This window comes from Malaclemys terrapin, chromosome 4 (genome assembly GCF_027887155.1).
Source record: "Malaclemys terrapin pileata isolate rMalTer1 chromosome 4, rMalTer1.hap1, whole genome shotgun sequence".
Taxonomy (NCBI): domain Eukaryota; kingdom Metazoa; phylum Chordata; order Testudines; family Emydidae; genus Malaclemys; species Malaclemys terrapin.
Genome location: NC_071508.1, coordinates 145,325,905 through 145,344,191, shown reverse-complemented (window position 1 = coordinate 145,344,191; position 18,287 = coordinate 145,325,905). Strand labels below are relative to the sequence as shown.

The 18,287-nt window shown below is 39.7% G+C and overlaps 1 protein-coding gene across 2 annotated transcripts in view; it reads right to left on the bottom strand.

Annotated features, from left to right (window-relative positions):
• Positions 1–1,771: 1,771 nt before the first annotated feature.
• Positions 1,772–18,287, bottom strand: part of DDHD1 (DDHD domain containing 1) — a 118,179-nt gene continuing 101,663 nt past the window's right edge. For both annotated transcript variants that reach the window (XM_054026674.1, XM_054026675.1), the window contains 4 exons: positions 13,677–13,826; positions 8,230–8,482; positions 6,234–6,428; positions 1,772–3,057 (listed from right to left, as the gene is read on the bottom strand). In XM_054026674.1, coding sequence (XP_053882649.1) covers positions 2,876–3,057; positions 6,234–6,428; positions 8,230–8,482; positions 13,677–13,826 — 780 coding nt within the window. In that variant the 3' untranslated portion in view covers positions 1,772–2,875. The remainder of the gene's footprint in view (positions 3,058–6,233; positions 6,429–8,229; positions 8,483–13,676; positions 13,827–18,287) is intronic.

The window sequence follows — 18,287 nt, the reverse complement described above, 5'->3', positions numbered from 1 at the left end:
AAGCCTTGATATCAATGGGAGAATACGCCTCCTTTAGGACTTTTCTATTTCTGCCTTATCTCTTCCCTCCCCATCCTCCATTTTCACCATCTTTTCTGTCTTTGTGTCTCTTCTCCTTTCTTCTCTCTATTACCAAATTCTTAGTCTCAATCTATGGCCTTCCTTTCCAAATTCCCACCAATAATATAAGCAATGAAATACCTAATGCTCACACTAAAGTGTCTTCAGATTTAACACCCCAAGGGCTGCACATCTCTCAGATGTCGTTTCATAGAATCAAAGGACTAGAAGGGACCTTGACAGGTCATCTAGTCCAGTCCCCTGCTCTCATGGCAGGACTAAGTATTAAAACCATCCCTGACGGGTGTTTGTCTAACCTGCTATTAAAAATCTCCAATGATGGAGATTCCACAACCTCCCCAGGCAATTTATTCCAGGCAAAGGCTTCCTGTCAGGGAAGTTTTTCCTAATGTCCAACCTAAACTGTCCTTGATGCAATTTAAGCCCATTGCTTCTTGTCCTATCCTCAGAGGTTAAGGAGAATAATTTTTCATCCCCCTCCTTGTAACAGCCTTTTATGTACTTGAAAACTTATCATGCCCCCTCTTAGTCTTTTCTCCGCACTAAACAAACCTAATTTTTTCAATCATCCCTCATAGGTCATGTTTTCTAGACCTTTAATCATTTTTTTTGGTTCTTCTCTGGACTTTCTCCAGTTTGTTCACATCTTTCCTGAAACGTGGCACCCAGAACTGGCCACAATACTCCAGTTGAGGCCTAATCAGTGCAGAGTAGAGCGGAAGAATGACTTCTTGTGTCTTACTTAAACTAATCCTACTAATACATCCCAGAATAATATTTGCTTTTTTTTTTTGGCAATAGTTATACTGTTGACTCATATTTAGCTTATGATCTACTATGACCCCCAGATCCCTTTCTGCAGTACTCCTTCCCAGGCAGTCATTTCCCATTTTGTATGTGTACAACTGGCTGTTCCTTCCTAAGTGGAGTACTTTGCAGTTGCCCTTATAGAATTTCATCTTATTTACTTCAGACCATTTCTCCAGTTTGTCTAGATCATTTTAAATTTTAATCCTATTCTCCAACACACTTCCAACCTCTTCCAGCTTAATATCGTCCACAAACTTTATAAGTGTACTTTCCATGCCATTATCTAAATCATTGATGAAGATCTTGAATAGAACCGGACCCAGAACTAATCCCTGCGGGACCCCACTCGGTGTTGTTCTTCCAGCATGACTGTGAACCACTGATAACTACTCTCTGGGAATGGTTTTCCAACCAGTTATGCACTCATCTATAGTAGCTCCATCTAGGTTGTATTTCTCTAGTTTGTTTATGAGAAGGTCATATGAGACAGTATCAAAAGCCTTACTAAAGTCAAGATATACCATATCTACCTCTTCAGGCCATCTCCAGCCTCAGGAAGACATTACTGCATTTGTTTACACTGGGTTTGCATCTGTTCGCAACCACCAAGGACCCTTTTTTTAAAAAAAATATGCAACGTAGGTCACATGAACACATCATCTGGGTCCAGCACACAGGTCATATATTTGACACTTCTGCTCCAGAGCCTTAAAATTCTGTTTTATGATCCCAGAATTGACTAAGTGATTAATTTGAAGATTTCCTTTCTTCATAACAGTCCTCTCCTGGCTCCTTGAGAATTTGATCCAGCTACAACTGCAATCCTTTTACTGAAATCACATGATGGGGTCTGATTTTCATAAAATGAAACACTGGCAGAACTCTTTTGTTTGGCTTTTAATAAAAAGTATCACACTGTTTGCTTCTGATATCAATTATGCAAATGCTTCTGAGCTCACCAAATTCATTTCAAGTTGCACTTTCTTCTCAATACATTATTGCACATATTTTCAGTAGCAGTAAATGGAATACACTTCGCTACTGCAAATTAAGTCTAATGAGAGGTCCAAAATAAGCCTTCAGTCATTTGTGAGACATGTGACCAAAAAGGCAGGGGCCTATGAAAGAGGTTACTTACCTCTGAGAAGAATGTAACTAGTGTCATTTGTGTGAAACCACAAAGATTTATTTTTAATGAAAAAAATACTGAAAGTGTGCCACAGTGTCCATATATTCATTTGAATAGTACAAAGATATGTATATCTGAGAAAAAATCTTAACACTGTAGAAAATAAATGTGGTTCTTAAATTAAGCCAAAAGAAACCAGTAAAAAAGTAATGTTTTGTACACTGGAATAAATGAAGCAATTAGTCAGAGGTAATAATAAATTATAATTACAGTATTTCAAATATTTGTTTCATGCTTTTTCAGCAGTTTCTAAACAAGTTATGTGTAATACACCCTTGAAGTCAGCAGTAGGAATGGTCTTTCAATGGAACTGTGGGTAATATCCTGTAGATTTCAATAAAGTCTTAGAAAAATGACACCAATGTTTATTATTTACTGGTACATAAAACATAGGAACATGGCAGTTTTAGGTTTGCATCTAACATATGTTTTGTTAATTAAAGTTAATTTAGTTTCAGTTGACTAATCTTTATATTTTAACTAAACAGTAATTATGGTCATTAACACATATGTCACCCAAGCACAGTGCTTACGTGATGCTACATGTTCTGGCTTGTTTAAACAATCAAAATCATGAGAATTTGGAATAATTTTCTGCAAATATTTAAAACTAAATGTTTTTAAATGCAAATCATTTTGCTCTTTAAAAACAGGAAAAAATCCAAACATGCACTTAAACCTGAAACTTCCATGCCTTAGACACTACGTTTTAACAGTAAAATATCAGTTTTGTGCCATTTGTTGTAAAATTCCCACCCTCCTCAAAATAAAAAAAAAAAAAAAAAAAAAAAAAATTCAAATAGGGTCTAAATTTGATTTGTCAGCATCTTCTTGGTCCTGTTTATACATGAAGGTAAGAAGAAAGAGAGCAATATCCATAGATGACCAATATGCAGTGTGCGATGTTACTGCAGACCAGTATCTGCTCTCCACAAGACCTTCCCTGAGCTCAAAGTCAATCCTGTGCTCCAGTTCCACTAGAAATGAAATAAAACAGAAACAGGAAGAGTTACTAGATCCATACTTTGACAAAAGAAAAACCACATGCTAATTCTTCTATCATTTGGTTTTGTTTCTACTTGCCTGTATATAAAAAGTACCCAATATTCCTGTGCTGAGGGTTTAGAGTGTTCTCTTGTTTTGTAATTTATATGTGTGTGTGTGTGTGTGTGTGTGTGTGTGTGTGTGTGGTTTTTTATATTTATATATATGCAATTACTACAAATAACACAATAGTAATACATAGATCACGCAGAAAACACTGAAGGTGTTGGAAAGAACAGTTTAACAACCTTATTCTTCATGTAACTAGCGGGAATTACTCAGCAAGTATCCTGATCTTTTCTTCTAAAAACAGGCTTAGGCCAAGATTTTCAAAAGTGACTAGAGAGATACTGATAACTTAATTTTTAGGGGCCCAACTTAAGACACCTGGAAGGTTCTCAGATTTTCAGAAAGTATGGAGCATCCGTCTTTTGAAAATAAAGCTCCTTTAGGATGTCTCAAGTTAGGCACCGAAACAAATAAAGGCATCCAACAATTGCTGACGCTTCTGAAAAATGTTAGCTTTAGTCCCAGTCCCTACACAGAAAGTCAGTCCTTTTAAGTTTCTAGATTTTTCCAAAATGTTTCAGCAGCTGCCCTTTTATTTCAACAGCTGCTACTGTAATACCACTTACATCAAAGCAGCCTTTACTGCACATTTAACTGGCTTAGTTGCTACCACAATTAACACACTGTTGTCAACTCATTTGTAGAGATTTTCTTAGTTCTAAAGAAGCAACCGCATGAAATGGATAAACTAAAATCCTAGTTAGCCACGAAGGCCAAAAAACATACAGGGAAAAAATAGAATTGCTTGTCAAAGCCATTGGCTCAAAGTAAAAAACTATATCACTCAAAATCTCCACAATCATGATATCAACAACATTCGGGGAGGTATAAGGCAGTGGCTCGCAAACTTTTTTTTACTGGTGACGCCTTTCACATAGCAAGCCTCTGAGTGCGACCCCCCCCCTTATAAATTAAAAACACTTTTTTATATATTGAACACTATTATAAATCCTGGAGGCAAAGCGGGATTTGGGGTGGAGGTTGACAGCTCGTGACCCCCCATGTAATAACCTCCTGACCCCCAGTTTGAGAGCCCCTGGTATAGGGCTTAATATTATCCAACCAACATCTAACTGGTTTCCAAATACAGTAAATCAGACGACTCTGGTTTCTCTGCAAGCAAACTGCTAAAACACTATCTCTCGGCGATTCCACTATAGAACCTTGGGATACAAGCAAGATTCACACACATCCATGCAGTAGGCCTTTCAGAAGTTAACACTTCAGCCATGGATTGAGTCAGCCTGGCTGGGCTAGGCTGTGGGATCTCCATCTATAGAACACAATAGAGAGATACTGGGATTGGGTGGGAAGGCTGGAGTTGCTGAGTTTCCTAAAAAGAACCCCCTACTAGGATTTAATCACAATCACTGTTACTCCTCCATATTTTCCCCTATGTTTAAAATTAAACCTCTGCCCTATATGATGAATGAGTCACTCAGATTATCTATTGAAGCTTTGGGGGGAGGGATAGCTCAGTGGTTTGAGCACTGGCCTTCTAAACCCAGGGTTGTGAGTTCAATACTTGAGGGGGCCATTTAGGGAGCTGGGGCAAAATCAGTACTTGGTCCTGCTAGTGAAGGCAGGGGGCTGGACTCAATGACCTTTCAAGGTCCCTTCCAGTTCTAGGAGATAGGATATCTCCATTAATTTAAAGCTAGCTCTTATCTAGAGCTAAAACTGTGATGTACCATGTGGACGCTACCATAAGATGCAGCGCTGCTTATATTCTTGACTCAACTGTTACTACAGAGATAATTTAAGATGCACGAGCCCAATCCAAAGCCCACAACACTTACATTTTTCAGAAAAGGAAAAACAAAACTTCAGCTTTTTCTTAATTCCAACATTAAAATTGTCAGAGTGAAACAACTGACTGTACATACAGAGCTTGGACTTCCTATGATTATTTAAAGTCATCTCTTGAACTTGACTGACTGGGCAGTACTGTGTATATGTATATCTAGGGAAAACACCTTTGAGAGCATGTGAAGTCAAAAGAGAGGAAATGAGTCACTGAAAAATTGTTGGAAGTTCAGATTAGATTAAATCAGATTTTTGACAGTAAATGCCTTGACAATAGAGTGATTGAAAAGTTTTGAAATTAATTTTATCAACATTTTGAATTTTGGCATAGGAAGTGCTCTCATTTTCATAAGAACGTTTGCTAAATTTTTGTCCTGTATTTGGACCAGATTTGCTAGGGGCAAGGACTGTTTCTTTCTCTGTATTTTGTACATCACCAAAAAGTATATCTTAGTGCCAGACATATACTAGAGAATTTAAAAAGATGCATTCTACTATAAATGAAACTGGATTTCTGAGGCAATTATGTTGATTTTCCCAATGATATTTTAGAGAACATTGTAGCAGAGAATGGACAGTAGAACCTCAGCGTTACGAACACCAGAGTTACGGACTGACCAGTCAACCATACACCTCGACTGGAAACAGAAGTATGCAATCAAGCAGCAGCAGCAGAGAAAAAATAAAAATCAAGGAAGCAAATACAGTACAATACTGTGCTAAACATAAACTACTAAAAAAATAAAGGGACAGCAGCATTTTTCTCCCGCATAGTCAAGTTTCAAAGCTGTATTAAGTCAATATTCAGTTGAACTTTTGAAACAACCACCATAATGTTTTGTTCAGCGTTACGAACACTTCAGAGTTACAAACAACCTCCATTCCCGACATGTTCGTAACTCTGAGGTTCTACTGTACTAGCCAAAAGTTCTGTGAAATATATGTACCATTTAAAGAGCAAAAGAAAAAAAAAAAAACAGATCAGAGATTTAAGCCTCTGGAAATAATTGAAAAATATTTAATGAATGGGAATGAACCCAGTTTTTATCATTGTAAAGCTGCCCAGGAAATAATTTAAACAGGAGCATATGTTTGTTGTTATAACACACATATTTCCATGTCCCCCGCCGCCCCCCACAACAAATGTATCCAAAGTCAACTTAAAAAATAGTCTCCATTTCCAAAAGAGAAGCCAGAAGATACAGCGAGCTGCTGAATGTAAAGGTACACTAACATGTGGGGTCAAGGAAGCCGGAGCTGCTGTGTGGGAAGGTCAGTGTTCCAACAGTAGAATGAATGGCAACTGGCTTCTTGTCTTCGCCTTCTGTTCCCTCTTTTCCAGTCTCAGATGTTTGTGAAGTGGGTGCACTAGATCGGCCAAATCTTGAGAACAACATCCCTCCAAGGCCCTTCCCAATGCTAGCAGCTCCTGCATTCAGCACAAAACAGGACAGGAACCATGACTTAAATCATACCACAAATTAAAGTGGCTGTAACACCCATCAATTACAGCTGAATGACGGAGAAAGAAAAACACTACTCATATTTTTCCAGGGTGGGAAAAACAGCTTATTTAAATTAAGTCTACATTTTTTCATCATGTGACTCAAGTCTAGTGTACAATCAAGATTATAATTCAGAAACTGTAGTCAGGGAAACAAAAATATGTAAGAACAGTTTTGGACCAACAAAATAAAATCCAATACCGAAAAGGTCTATTTTAATTCCTGTTTTACAGACAAATTCTTTTAAGATCTCATTCATTTTGCTACACAGTAGGTTTGGGTACTTCACAATAATTACAGTACCTTCTATGTGAAAGAAGAATCACATTATCATCTTTAATGAGAGGACACTCCTTTCATCAACTTCTTATGCTTGCACCATTTTTAGAGAGACTTAGAAGTGCTATATTATCAGTGAAAGGGGATGATTATTGTTTGAGAATTACTGCATGAAAGTTTAAGATAGTTTACAGATTCATAACCTTAAGAGTGATAACATTTTCTCCTGACTTTGCTGCCATCTTGTGGCTATGCTAAAAAGCTACTTTCACAGTAAAACAAAGTTAAATACACAGATCTTAGGCCTGGTCCACACTAACCCCCCACTTCGGACTAAGGTACGCAAATTCAGCTACGTTAATAACGTAGCTGAATTCGAAGTACCTTAGTCCGAACTTACCGCGGGTCCAGACGCGGCAGGGAGGCTCCCCCGTCGGTGCCGTGTACTCCTCTCGCCGAGCTGGAGTACCGGCATCGAAAGCGAGCACTTCCGGGATCGATCCGCGATCGATTTATCGTGTCTAGACCAGAAGCGATAAATCGATCCCAGAACATCGATTGCCTGCCGCCGAACCCGGAGGTAAGTGTAGACGTACCCTTACATGGAAAAAAAAAGCTGTGTAGTGAGATGTGTCAGATCTTGCTTAGGAGTATTATATAAATCAGACTAATTCCTTAAGATAGGAAATAAAGATTTACTTGCTCACTAGGGAAGAAACTCAACAGCAGGTTACCTTGTTTAAACTTCTTTCAAGTTATTTTAGTATAAAACCCAAACAGTGTAGGGCCACACTGAGCAACGCTCTTAGGCACATACTTAACTTCAAGCACAAGAGTAACCCCATCAAAAGCAAAAGAGACTGCTCATATGTTTAAAGTTAAGCTAGTGCTTAAGCTGGATCAGGATGCTAAAGGACAATGAAGGGGACAGACAAAAATTTCAGGTTAGAATTTTGCATCTGGAAATTCATGTTTATTAAGTTAAATGGAATCCGAACATTTCTCATTACCAACTAAGGACCTTGCTGCCACTAACCAATACTGTGAAATGTGATTTTAATGCAAACATTTTAATTCTTCATGCTGCAAACTAACAACATTTGATTATTGGATACTGACTGACCCATCAGGATGTTATTTCAATTAAACATGCAACAAATAAGATAGCAGTAGCAAAAGAAGAACATTGGCTGTAGTATATATAAACATCCCATTCCCTTAAGTAAAAGTTTATTTGGATTTAAATTAGCACTGCACTTACGTTGTGGAAGTACAGGAAAGATACCACTACAGCACATTTATTGTTATGCCTTCAATATCACAAAGGAAAAAAAAATGAAGCTTTATATGAAAATAGGGCTCTATTAACAATTAATCAAAATGTTATTGCATGAAACCTAATTGCAAAATGTTATGTACATATGAAAAGACTTAATTAGCAGTTACCTAATATACTTGCTTTGCCTATATTTGTTATTGACTCCCCATAATGGCGTCGAACCATGACTGGTGAAGTAGCTGGGCTTGGTATGGTTGGTATACTTTCATTCTCGGTGACTGAGGTAGGTTCTTTTGTTGGGTTGAGAAAGCTTGGCTTCATGTGCTCATAAGGTAGAGGGTTTGCAGTGTTGTACCAGTGGATCTGGACAGGTGAAATGTTGCTGTAGTGCTTCAAAATTAAAGGTTCTAGTCTATAGGCCTGCAAGATAAATTCAAGAGAAGAAAATCCTGAGCAGTGACAGACACTGAAAATTAAATTTACTTACCAATATATAGCGCTCTTCATCCTCAAATTACTGAACAAACACTAATGATTCATCCTCACAGTCCCCTGGGGATGAATGGATAAACGGCAGCAATCCCATTTTGCAGAAGAGATACATACAAAAATTAAAATAACTTGCTCAAGGCAATAGAGTGAGTCAGTGGGATAGTCAGAATTAGAACTCAGGAGTTCCTTGCTCCCAATCCCTGTCACTCTGTTAAGAAAAGAAATCTTGCTACTGTGAAATAGATGTAGCAAATTAATAGCCAGAAATTGACTAATGTTGAAAATACACTGTGGTCATGTTTATTTTCATTTTCCTGGAAAACTGACGAGTTTCCTCACTGCTTATGCACATATCCTTGTATATTCCTCTGCAACACTGCTATTACTATATTCTTTCCTCAGAAGTGAAAAGTACTGTTAATAGTAGGCTATTACAGTACAGCAAGACTTATCCTTTCTATATGGATAAACTGATTCTGCATTTCACAGCAAATCGTTAAAACTGGCTATTTAATTTTGCTCGCACAATCTGAACAAACCTCTGTTTATTAGGCAAATGTGGAAATTGTAGATACAATTTAGGTAGTGAGCTTTGAAAGTCTGATGAGTAAGATAGAAGTCTTACTATACTTATTTTCAACAGAAGACATTACTGGACAGTACAGGTGACAGCAAGTTTTACAAGGAGATGCCAGAAAAGTGGTAACTCACCACTGAGGCCTGGTCTACACTGGGGAGAGAAAAGGGGAGGGGGGGCGCGCGACCTAAGTCGGTCTAAGTTACGTAACTTCAGCTACGAAAATAGCATAGCTGAAGTCAACGTACTCAGAGCTACTTACCATGGTAGGTCGACTGTTGACCCTCCCCTGTCGACTCCGCCTATGCTTCTTGCTCCGGTGGAGTACTGGAGTCAACAGGAGAGCGCTCGGCAGTCAATTTATCACGTCTTCACTAGACGTGATAAATCGAACCCTGCTGGATTGATCGCTCCAGAGGCAAGTGTAGACATGCCCTGAACAAAATCTAGGTAATCTTTAGGATAAAGAACAAATGGTTGTAGGCTGGATCAAATGTGTGGGGAGGGCCACACTAGCCTTTGAATTAATTGGCACTCAATTAACTCAAGGTAAAAAAAAGTGTATTGTAGACGTACCCAATGAACAGCTCTTCTGTAGATGGGCTGAGGTGGGGAGGGAGAAATAAAACTATGGCCCTAATTCAGCAAACCATTTAAATGTGTGATTAGTTCAACAACTTGAATTAGACCATTCATGAACTTACATACTTTACTGACTTGGGGCCTATAGTGAGATAATAGTAGTAGACTGGCATGGAGAGCTTTTACAGTCCCATGACGGCTTTTATAGTCAGACAATTCCAATATCCTTAATTTGGTTTCAGGGAGCAGAGATCTTGACCTCCCTTTTGGGATACGTATTTGGCTAGGGCCAGATGACAGGATGGCATGTCAGTTTTCTAGGGCCCCTGTCACCAAGAGTTAAACAGCAGCTTTCTTTAAAATAAATCCTTCTTATATGGATCACTCTGCATCATGAGTCAAATAAGCTAACAGAACGTTAGAACGGCTAGGAAAGGGACAGTAAGACAGTAAATATAATGCCCCTATATAAATCCATGGTATGCCCACACCTTGAATACTGCGTGCAGTTCTTGTCTCCCCATCTCAAAAAATATACATTAAAATTGGAAAAGATACACAAAAGGGTAACAAAAATGATTAAGGGTATAGAATGGCTTCCATATGAGGAGAGATTAAAAAGACTGGGATTGTTCAGCTTGGAAAAAAGACGACTAAGGGAGGATATGATAGATGTCTATAAAATCATGCATGGCATGGAAAAAGTGAAAAAGGAAGTGTTTAATCCTTCACATAACACAAGAACTAGGGGTCATCCAATGAAATTAATAGGCAGCAGGTTTAAAACAAACAAAAGGAAGTATTTCTTCACACGACACACTTGTTCCCAGGGAATGCTGCGAAGGCCAAAACTATAAATGGGATTAATAAATAAATAAATGGAGATATCCCATCTCCTAGAATGGAAGGGACCTTGAAAGGTCATTGAGTCGAGTCCAGCCCCCTGCCTTCACTAGCAGGGCCAAATACTGATTTTGCCCCAGATCCCTAAGTGGCCCCCTCAAGGATTGAACTCACAACCCTGAGTTTAGCAGGCCAATGCTCAAACCACTGAGCTATCCCTCCCCCCCAAAGAATTAGATAAATTCATGGAGGATAGGTCCAACAATGGCTATAACCCAAGATGGTCAGGGATGCAACCCCATGCTCTGGGTGTCCCTCAGCTTCTGACTGCCAGATCCTGGGACTAGATGACAGGGGATGGATCACTTGATAATTGCCCTGTTCTGTTCATTCCTTTTGAAGCCTCTGGCATTGGCCACTGTCAGAAGACAGGATACTGGGCTAGATGGACCATTGGTCTGACCCAGCATGGCCATTCTTATGTTCTTACATAAAAAGATATTAGCCCATTAACAAAGCCTGCATCATACATGCGGCTAATTGAAAATTTCCAACTGAAATTATATGCAGCGTTATTGTAACCATTCTACTGGGGGAGAAGAAACAAGCTTTCAAGTCACACCGAGCCTTGATGTGCACTACATATTTACTTTGGTATAACTACGTTGTCGCTCAGGGGTGTGAAAAATCCATCCCCTTAAGTGACGTAGTTATACTGACCATAACTCCTCCTGTAAAGGTGGAGTTATTAAGCTGATGGGAGAGCTTTCTGCATCGGTGCAGCTGCACTAATGTAAATTTGTAGTGCAGACCTGTCCTCAGTGTCACAGCTATGAGGCAGTGAGTGGGAAGACTGCCTAGGATTGCTGAAGGAAGACTTTGGTACCCAAGAAGGGGAAACACATAGTGACCTGGCAGGAGGACCAAGTCATGAAGAAGTTGCAGATACCGGTGGAGAGACCGACAGAGGAAAGCACAACACCTGGAAGGAGCTAATCCCCAGAACAGCCAGGAGAAACAGACCTTGTGACAATGAGGTACTCTACGTGTTGTGGGATTTCTGGATCTTGAAAGGCGCGTTGTGGGGGGTACTGATCATTGTAGCAATGGAGCTATGTCTGCAAGTTTTGCATTTGTTCTGGCAGGGTCTGGTGCCGCTTTGAGTTGGCGTGTCCCTGTCTGTGAGGAGCTGGCTTCTGATGATGAGCTTCGAGAGATTGGAGGGGAGGGGCGGGGTGAAGAAAAATGGGTTCAGGAAAGATTTCATTCAGGATGGGGTCCCCATTGAGTTTGGCTTGTAGTTTGATGATACCCAAGAGAACCGGTTTCAATACAGAAATAAAACCCCCTTTTACTGCACACCCTTGGTTGTCACCTACCACCCCATCCTGGAATCCATATGGGGGTATTTGGGTGGCCCATTATCATGATGTGATCTACTTCTCTACAAGGACACTCCACCCTTTTTGTCCTATGACTACAGGGGCATTAACGGGCCATTTCACCTTGAATGGGCCCTTAGAATATGGGTTAACCACTTATGCTAAACAATCTGTTCAATATTGTATTTAGCTGTGACACTGAGAACCTTTCCCAGCCCTGAAGAAAGAGCTCGGTGTAGCTCAAAAGCTGGTCTCTCTCTCTCTCAACAGAAGTTGGTCCAATAAATGAGATTACTTCACCCACCTTTTCTCTCCAACTGAAATTGTACTTTTGCATGCCAGTGGAAATATACTTTTGCATGCCAGTGGAATTTTCAGACTGTCTTAATAAATAACTCAGTTACTGTACATGGATAAAAGGCTAGTTTTCAGAAGTCATTATGTATTGATCTGTGGGCACATGGATTTTCATTAAGGAATTACATTCAGTATGACTCATTCAGTTTTCTTTGTTTTCATAAGGTAGGAAAGTATTTTGCACCTTCTGAGTCCAGGTAAAGAATGTTTCAATTTGTGAGAGGGTCAGAGTCAATTACAATCTGATTGACCTCTTTTGAAAATAAAATGCTTAATGGAATTTGTGCTGTCTGGCAAGTTAGAGATGTTGGACAGATCCTTAGAGGATGTAAATCAGCGACGCTCCACTGCAGTCAGATGATATTTGGTGACAGGCAAAGTTAAAAAACTGCTAGCAACACTTAAAACTTCCACATCATTAATCACAGAAGTCTCAAAGTTTTTAACTGGAAAGCGCAGCTTCTTTGTGAATGCAACATTATATCATTTGTAGGCTTGGCAGTATTCAATTTTTTTCTACTTCTGACAATATTTATTTTTATTTTTAAGATGTTTTCTATTTTTAACCATTTTTATTTTTACAGTTGCTAGAAATGAAAGGGGGAAGGGATGGAGTTAGGGTAGCGTTGATAGCAGGGCTACAGTGGGTTCCCAGTACTGACAGCTGGGCTGCAGAGGACTCCCTACATAACCAAGGGGCCCAAGACACGCTGGCACAAGATGCAGGGGAGGATGCAAGGCCAGTGACACCTGATCCTTGCAGATATGCTGTTACTGACAGATTTTTTTTCGTCAATTTCACTTTCAGCTGAAATCAACATTTACCTAACCTTTGGAGGAGGGATAGCTCAGTGGTTTGAGCATTGGCCTGCTAAACCCAGGGTTGTGAGTTCAATCCTTGAGGGGCCACTTAGTGATCTGGGGCAAAATCAGTACTTGGTCCTGCTAGTGAAGGCAGGGGGCTGGACTCGATGACCTTTCAAGGTCCCTTCCAGTTCTAGGAGATGGGATATCTCCATTAATTTTACCAACTGAAATCCAATCCTACCAAGATTAATCGTTAGTGATTAGCAGTGTTCAAATTATGCATAAAAAAATCACTCTGTTATTGAGTAAACTATTTCCAAAGGAAGGATAAGAACTGCATAGGACATTATTGCATTTTCTAGTGATAATTTATTTTTCAATTACAAAACCCAAGACACTGGAAGATGACTGGCAGAAAGCTGTTCTGCAAAACCATGTTGCATGCAGAAAGATACCTATGTTGATGCAAGTACTCTGAAGATCACTTCTTACATATTGTCTTTTATTGTCCTTCAGCACACTTTATTTAAAAATACTCTTGAGGTAAAAGCTTGTAACTGCAATAAAAACTCACCACTGGATCTGTTGGATGAAAAATGTTTAGCAACCGGTTACAAATAGTTCTGGGCAGAATGTGATCTTGACTTCCACTGTTTCCTGGACGGATGCCACGCAGTGCCAAAAACACTGCTAATGGAGATCCCATACAGAAGAAATTCTCAACCTAAGGAGACATTTCATTTTATATTAATAGCTGGAGGAAATGTAGCTTTCTAACACACAGTGGGGTTTGGTTTAAATCTCAATGTCTCAACAGAGGGACTTCAGAAACATGTTATGAAGAACTAGTGATAAAAGTGAAGAAGTCCACAATACATTACAGGTAAACTTTCCATCTCCCTTAAACATGATAAGAAATGTACATGTTACTGCACAATGTAAGACAAATTTTGGAAATCTGCAAACACTGTCTCAGTTCAGTATGATACTTCAACTGAAGGAGGCATACAAGTGTCACAGGGGGTGGAGTGAGGGAGCTGATTTTGGAGGATATTAAAGAAAAAATTATGAAGTTCGTAATGCTGAAGTCTGATTTCTCATGAAATTGCAGGAAGCTTACCACATCTACTAAACTTCACTTTAAAGAAGTGCCCTGTGGCTGTTTCTGATACATAGACCATCAAGGAAGCAGAAAAGCAAGTTATATTGAAAATCAAGAACTATCTACATTACATTTGTAGTACTCACATGCACGCACACACACACCCACCAGTGTTATGCACAACCTCTTAAAAACATCTTAGGTTGAGTGAATGGTTTGGTACTTGTGAAAAGGTGCCAGTATCACACAGACTGGGAACCGTTACACACAGAATAGGTACAGTACAGCGGTAGTTTTGCAAGCTCCCCTCATATGGACCCAATCTACTGCAATCTTGTTCTGGAGGGACTGCCTCTGACATTGAGAGGTTAGTTCAGTCTCCACTGGCAATTTAAACTTGCAAACCTGTCCCCTGAGAACTGGGCTGAGACCACTAACTTGTCTGACATAGGTCACTGAACATGCATCAGTGGTAACGACTTTTGGTCACTACCAACCTGGGCCGGGATTCAACATTGACCTAGAGGTGAATGGCTTCGTATCCCATTACCAATCCTCAGACTTCCAGTCCCCTAGAAACATCAAATGTAAAACTCTGTAGTCAAATATATTTTCACAAGTCAAAATTACTTTTCAACCTTTAGTATATTTTCTTATAAGAAAAATTCATTCTATCATTATCAGAACTTCATTGCAACTTTCCCGATAAGCTGGCAGTGCATTACAACAGAATCATTACTAGGGCAATACCATTTAGCGGACAAAAGAAATGGCTGCATTTTTATTAAGTGAATATGCTGAATGCTTGGATTCTTGAAGCAACTGTTATATGTCAGGCAGCATATGGAGCAAGACAGGGGAAATAATGGTCCATTTCATTCACCAGACTCCAGTGCTGCTTAAGAAATTCTTCCTCCTCTAAATTGATCTTGGTAACACACTTCTGAACACGATTCTTTCTTCAACAGGAATGTTCTTTTCAAACTCCATTTTAATATAAGGACTTTATTTCTACAGCAACGCCAGCCATCTTGCAAGCCACAAAACATTATCTATATTACCGCTCCAGTCAATTACAGAGCAGATCTTCTCTTTTATCACCAAGCTTTGCATAGAATCCTGTATTTTTCTAATTGGATGAAAGCTTCATTTTATCTTCAATAGCAACAATAAAAATGTGGTGACCATTAAATACAGGAAGATTATCATTGCATAATCCTTTAAATCATACAAGTAGCTTCAACCCTGCCAATCTGACACACCTGCATTCAGGGTCTGCGCAATTCCTGTTTCAGAAAGGGGTATCGAAAGCTACTGTGACTGCCATGTGATACTTGATAGCTGATACTTAAAAAGATTTCAGTAAACTCAGCTTAGGTGAAACGCAGACTAGACAAGTATTTGAAAAGGTAAATGGATCCAGTGATTACAAGACACAGGAGGGTTTTTCCTGTTCCTTCAGGCCCACTGATAATGCATTACTGACAATGTTCAGGTGGACAAAGGCTTCCTTCTTGGGTCAGTGTTCTTTACTATATATTCTCCTATAGGAAGAAGTCTTTTGATGTGGTGTTCCGGCTAGGTTAGACTTGTAGATTGAAGACTTAATTGTAGAGTGTATCCCATGTAACGGTTCTGATTAATAGCAAAAAGTGAAGCTCCACAGAATCAAAAGAGCGCCTTTCAGAAATGAAGTCCTTCAAACTGAGGAACTGAAGCCATTAGACTCTCGGCATTATCAAGCAGGTAGTTTATTTGGAAAGTTATCATATGATGATCTATTGAGGTGAGGAGGCCACAGTCTTTAAAAACTAGGTAGCATTCATTTGGATAAGCCAGATGTTGAAGCAGTGGTGGGGAATATTACCTATTTGTGTGAAATACAGCAGCAAGTTGTCAATGGCACAGTTTAATAACAGAAGCAACATTTATTTTTAATGTTGCGCTCCGAAGATAGATTATGAGGACAGCTATGATTCAGAAGACAAACTGAATTACTGGGGAGGAATGATACACAAGAAGCAGAGCTAAGCTACTTTAGCAACAAAACCCAAATCACCAACAATACCATTTAAGACTTTGTGTAATTCTTCCAGACTAGAAGAGCAGCTGAATGAGAGAATGAATGTGTGACAATGCACCTTTCAATGACACAATGTGTGCAAGTGAAGGGGACACATGGGCATATTTACAGGTGAAATTAAAATGGGAGGGCAATGAAGATAACTGCAGCATATGTTTATATATTGCCTTTCATCCAGAAGGATTGCAAAGAACTTTACCGACCGAGGAAATACTTCAGTTGAGTATGAAACTGCAGCCACCTCTAGACTGTAGCCCATAGCCCTTTAACTGCATCAGAAACACCATGCAACTTTTGAGGACAAGAAATGAAGGGACGAAGCTAGCAGATTAGCATTACATGGGGAATTTAACTAGGCAGTTCTGTTCTGAATTGCTGCAGAGTGTTGCTACGAGAAGTCTGAAGACCTCCTTTTCTCTCAGATATGGCTGCATTTCAGTTGTACTCCTAGTGTCTTTTCAACACCATTAACAGCTTTGGATAGATAGAGGATGCTGCTGTACAAAAGTTGAGTTCTAATATGTTGAAATTTGCCCAGGGAACCAGGGTTAACTGACCTTAAGAATCTTTGTGAAAAGTGCCACAGAATCCTGAAATAGCTTAGGTAATTGTGTTGACAAACACAGAGTTAAATAAACTAATCGCTAGCTTTGGTATCAGGAAGTAATTGTGGTGTGCCCCTCCTCTCTTCCACTTCTTAAAGGAAAATCCTTCTATCATGCTGTTATCTTTGACCACTGAAGCAAAAATGACAACTGACATGCCCCAATGCCAGCTAGCTTTCCCAGCATTTTTACATTCTTCAGATAAGCAACATATAGAATTCTTCCTTAGCCTCTTCTTCCTTTTCCACAGCTGTTGTCCCACAGACAAGGCCAAAACGAGACTGCATCCCTAAACTCTACTAGTATCTCACCAGACATGTAGAGTTCTGGCATTCAACTCCTGGTCCCCTCAGTGAGGCCTACCATTCCTAGCCCTGAGAGTTTTAGTGAATCCCTCATTAGGGCTATCAGTGGGGAGGAAGTCTAAAGTCCTTAACTCCAAAGATCCTATTTTGGTGGCCATAATCTTGGCCGGGATGATGAGTTGGGGCACTGACCAAAGACCCTCCAAACCTTCAGGTTCCCCCCATCCCCCTCAGAAGGAGCAGTTATATGCACCGCTTCCTTTCACATTAATCACCAGGTAATGTAGTTTCTGGATTTCTTCCTGAACTTATCTTGACAGAGAAATGTGTCTATTTGCTCAAGGTCAAGCAAGCATTTAAGTCTCACTTAAGTAGGACTAGTGACTTTCCCTGATCTTAGGCATTCTGGTGACCACAGTAGTGACCACATTTTTCCATCAAAGTAGTACAGGCCCATTCAATCATATATGAAGGCCAGATGTGACCACTATGACCATCTACTCTGATTGTCTGCCGGTCTTCTTTGGACAGGCCAAAGAATTTCATTCAGCAATTACTACATCAAGCCCAATAACTCCTGGTTAAACTAGAGCGTTATTAAAGGAATAGCTCTGTCTGGGTAGAAAGAGCCAAGACTTTGGTGGATGATATCTACACAGCAGTTACTTGTCGCCACGTTAGTCACATACAACCAGCTGGTCTAATATGCCGCTGTGAAGTTGTCCTTCAGTGGAAGCATCCCGTGAACTCTTCCTTTAGTAGAAGCATCTTGCTCTCATATATTTAAGGTAAGCCTCTCCTCCTCTTGAACTGCTCTCCATCAGAATGAAGGTACTCAGAAACTACAGTGACAGGCAACAGTATAAAACCCTTTGATACACTATTTAACAGTCTATGGAAGATTTAGCAGGATGAGGAAGAGAGAGGATGTATGACAAGGGAAAATTACCTATGAGTAATTTGGTTTGTCATAGTTCTCTCCTCTTTCCCCATCCTACTTCCCTTGCTTTGTGCCCCTTCATAGGGCTCTTGTTCTGAAAACGTTCAGACTGAATGCAAGTGGATGAAGGACAAGTCTTTGTACAGAATT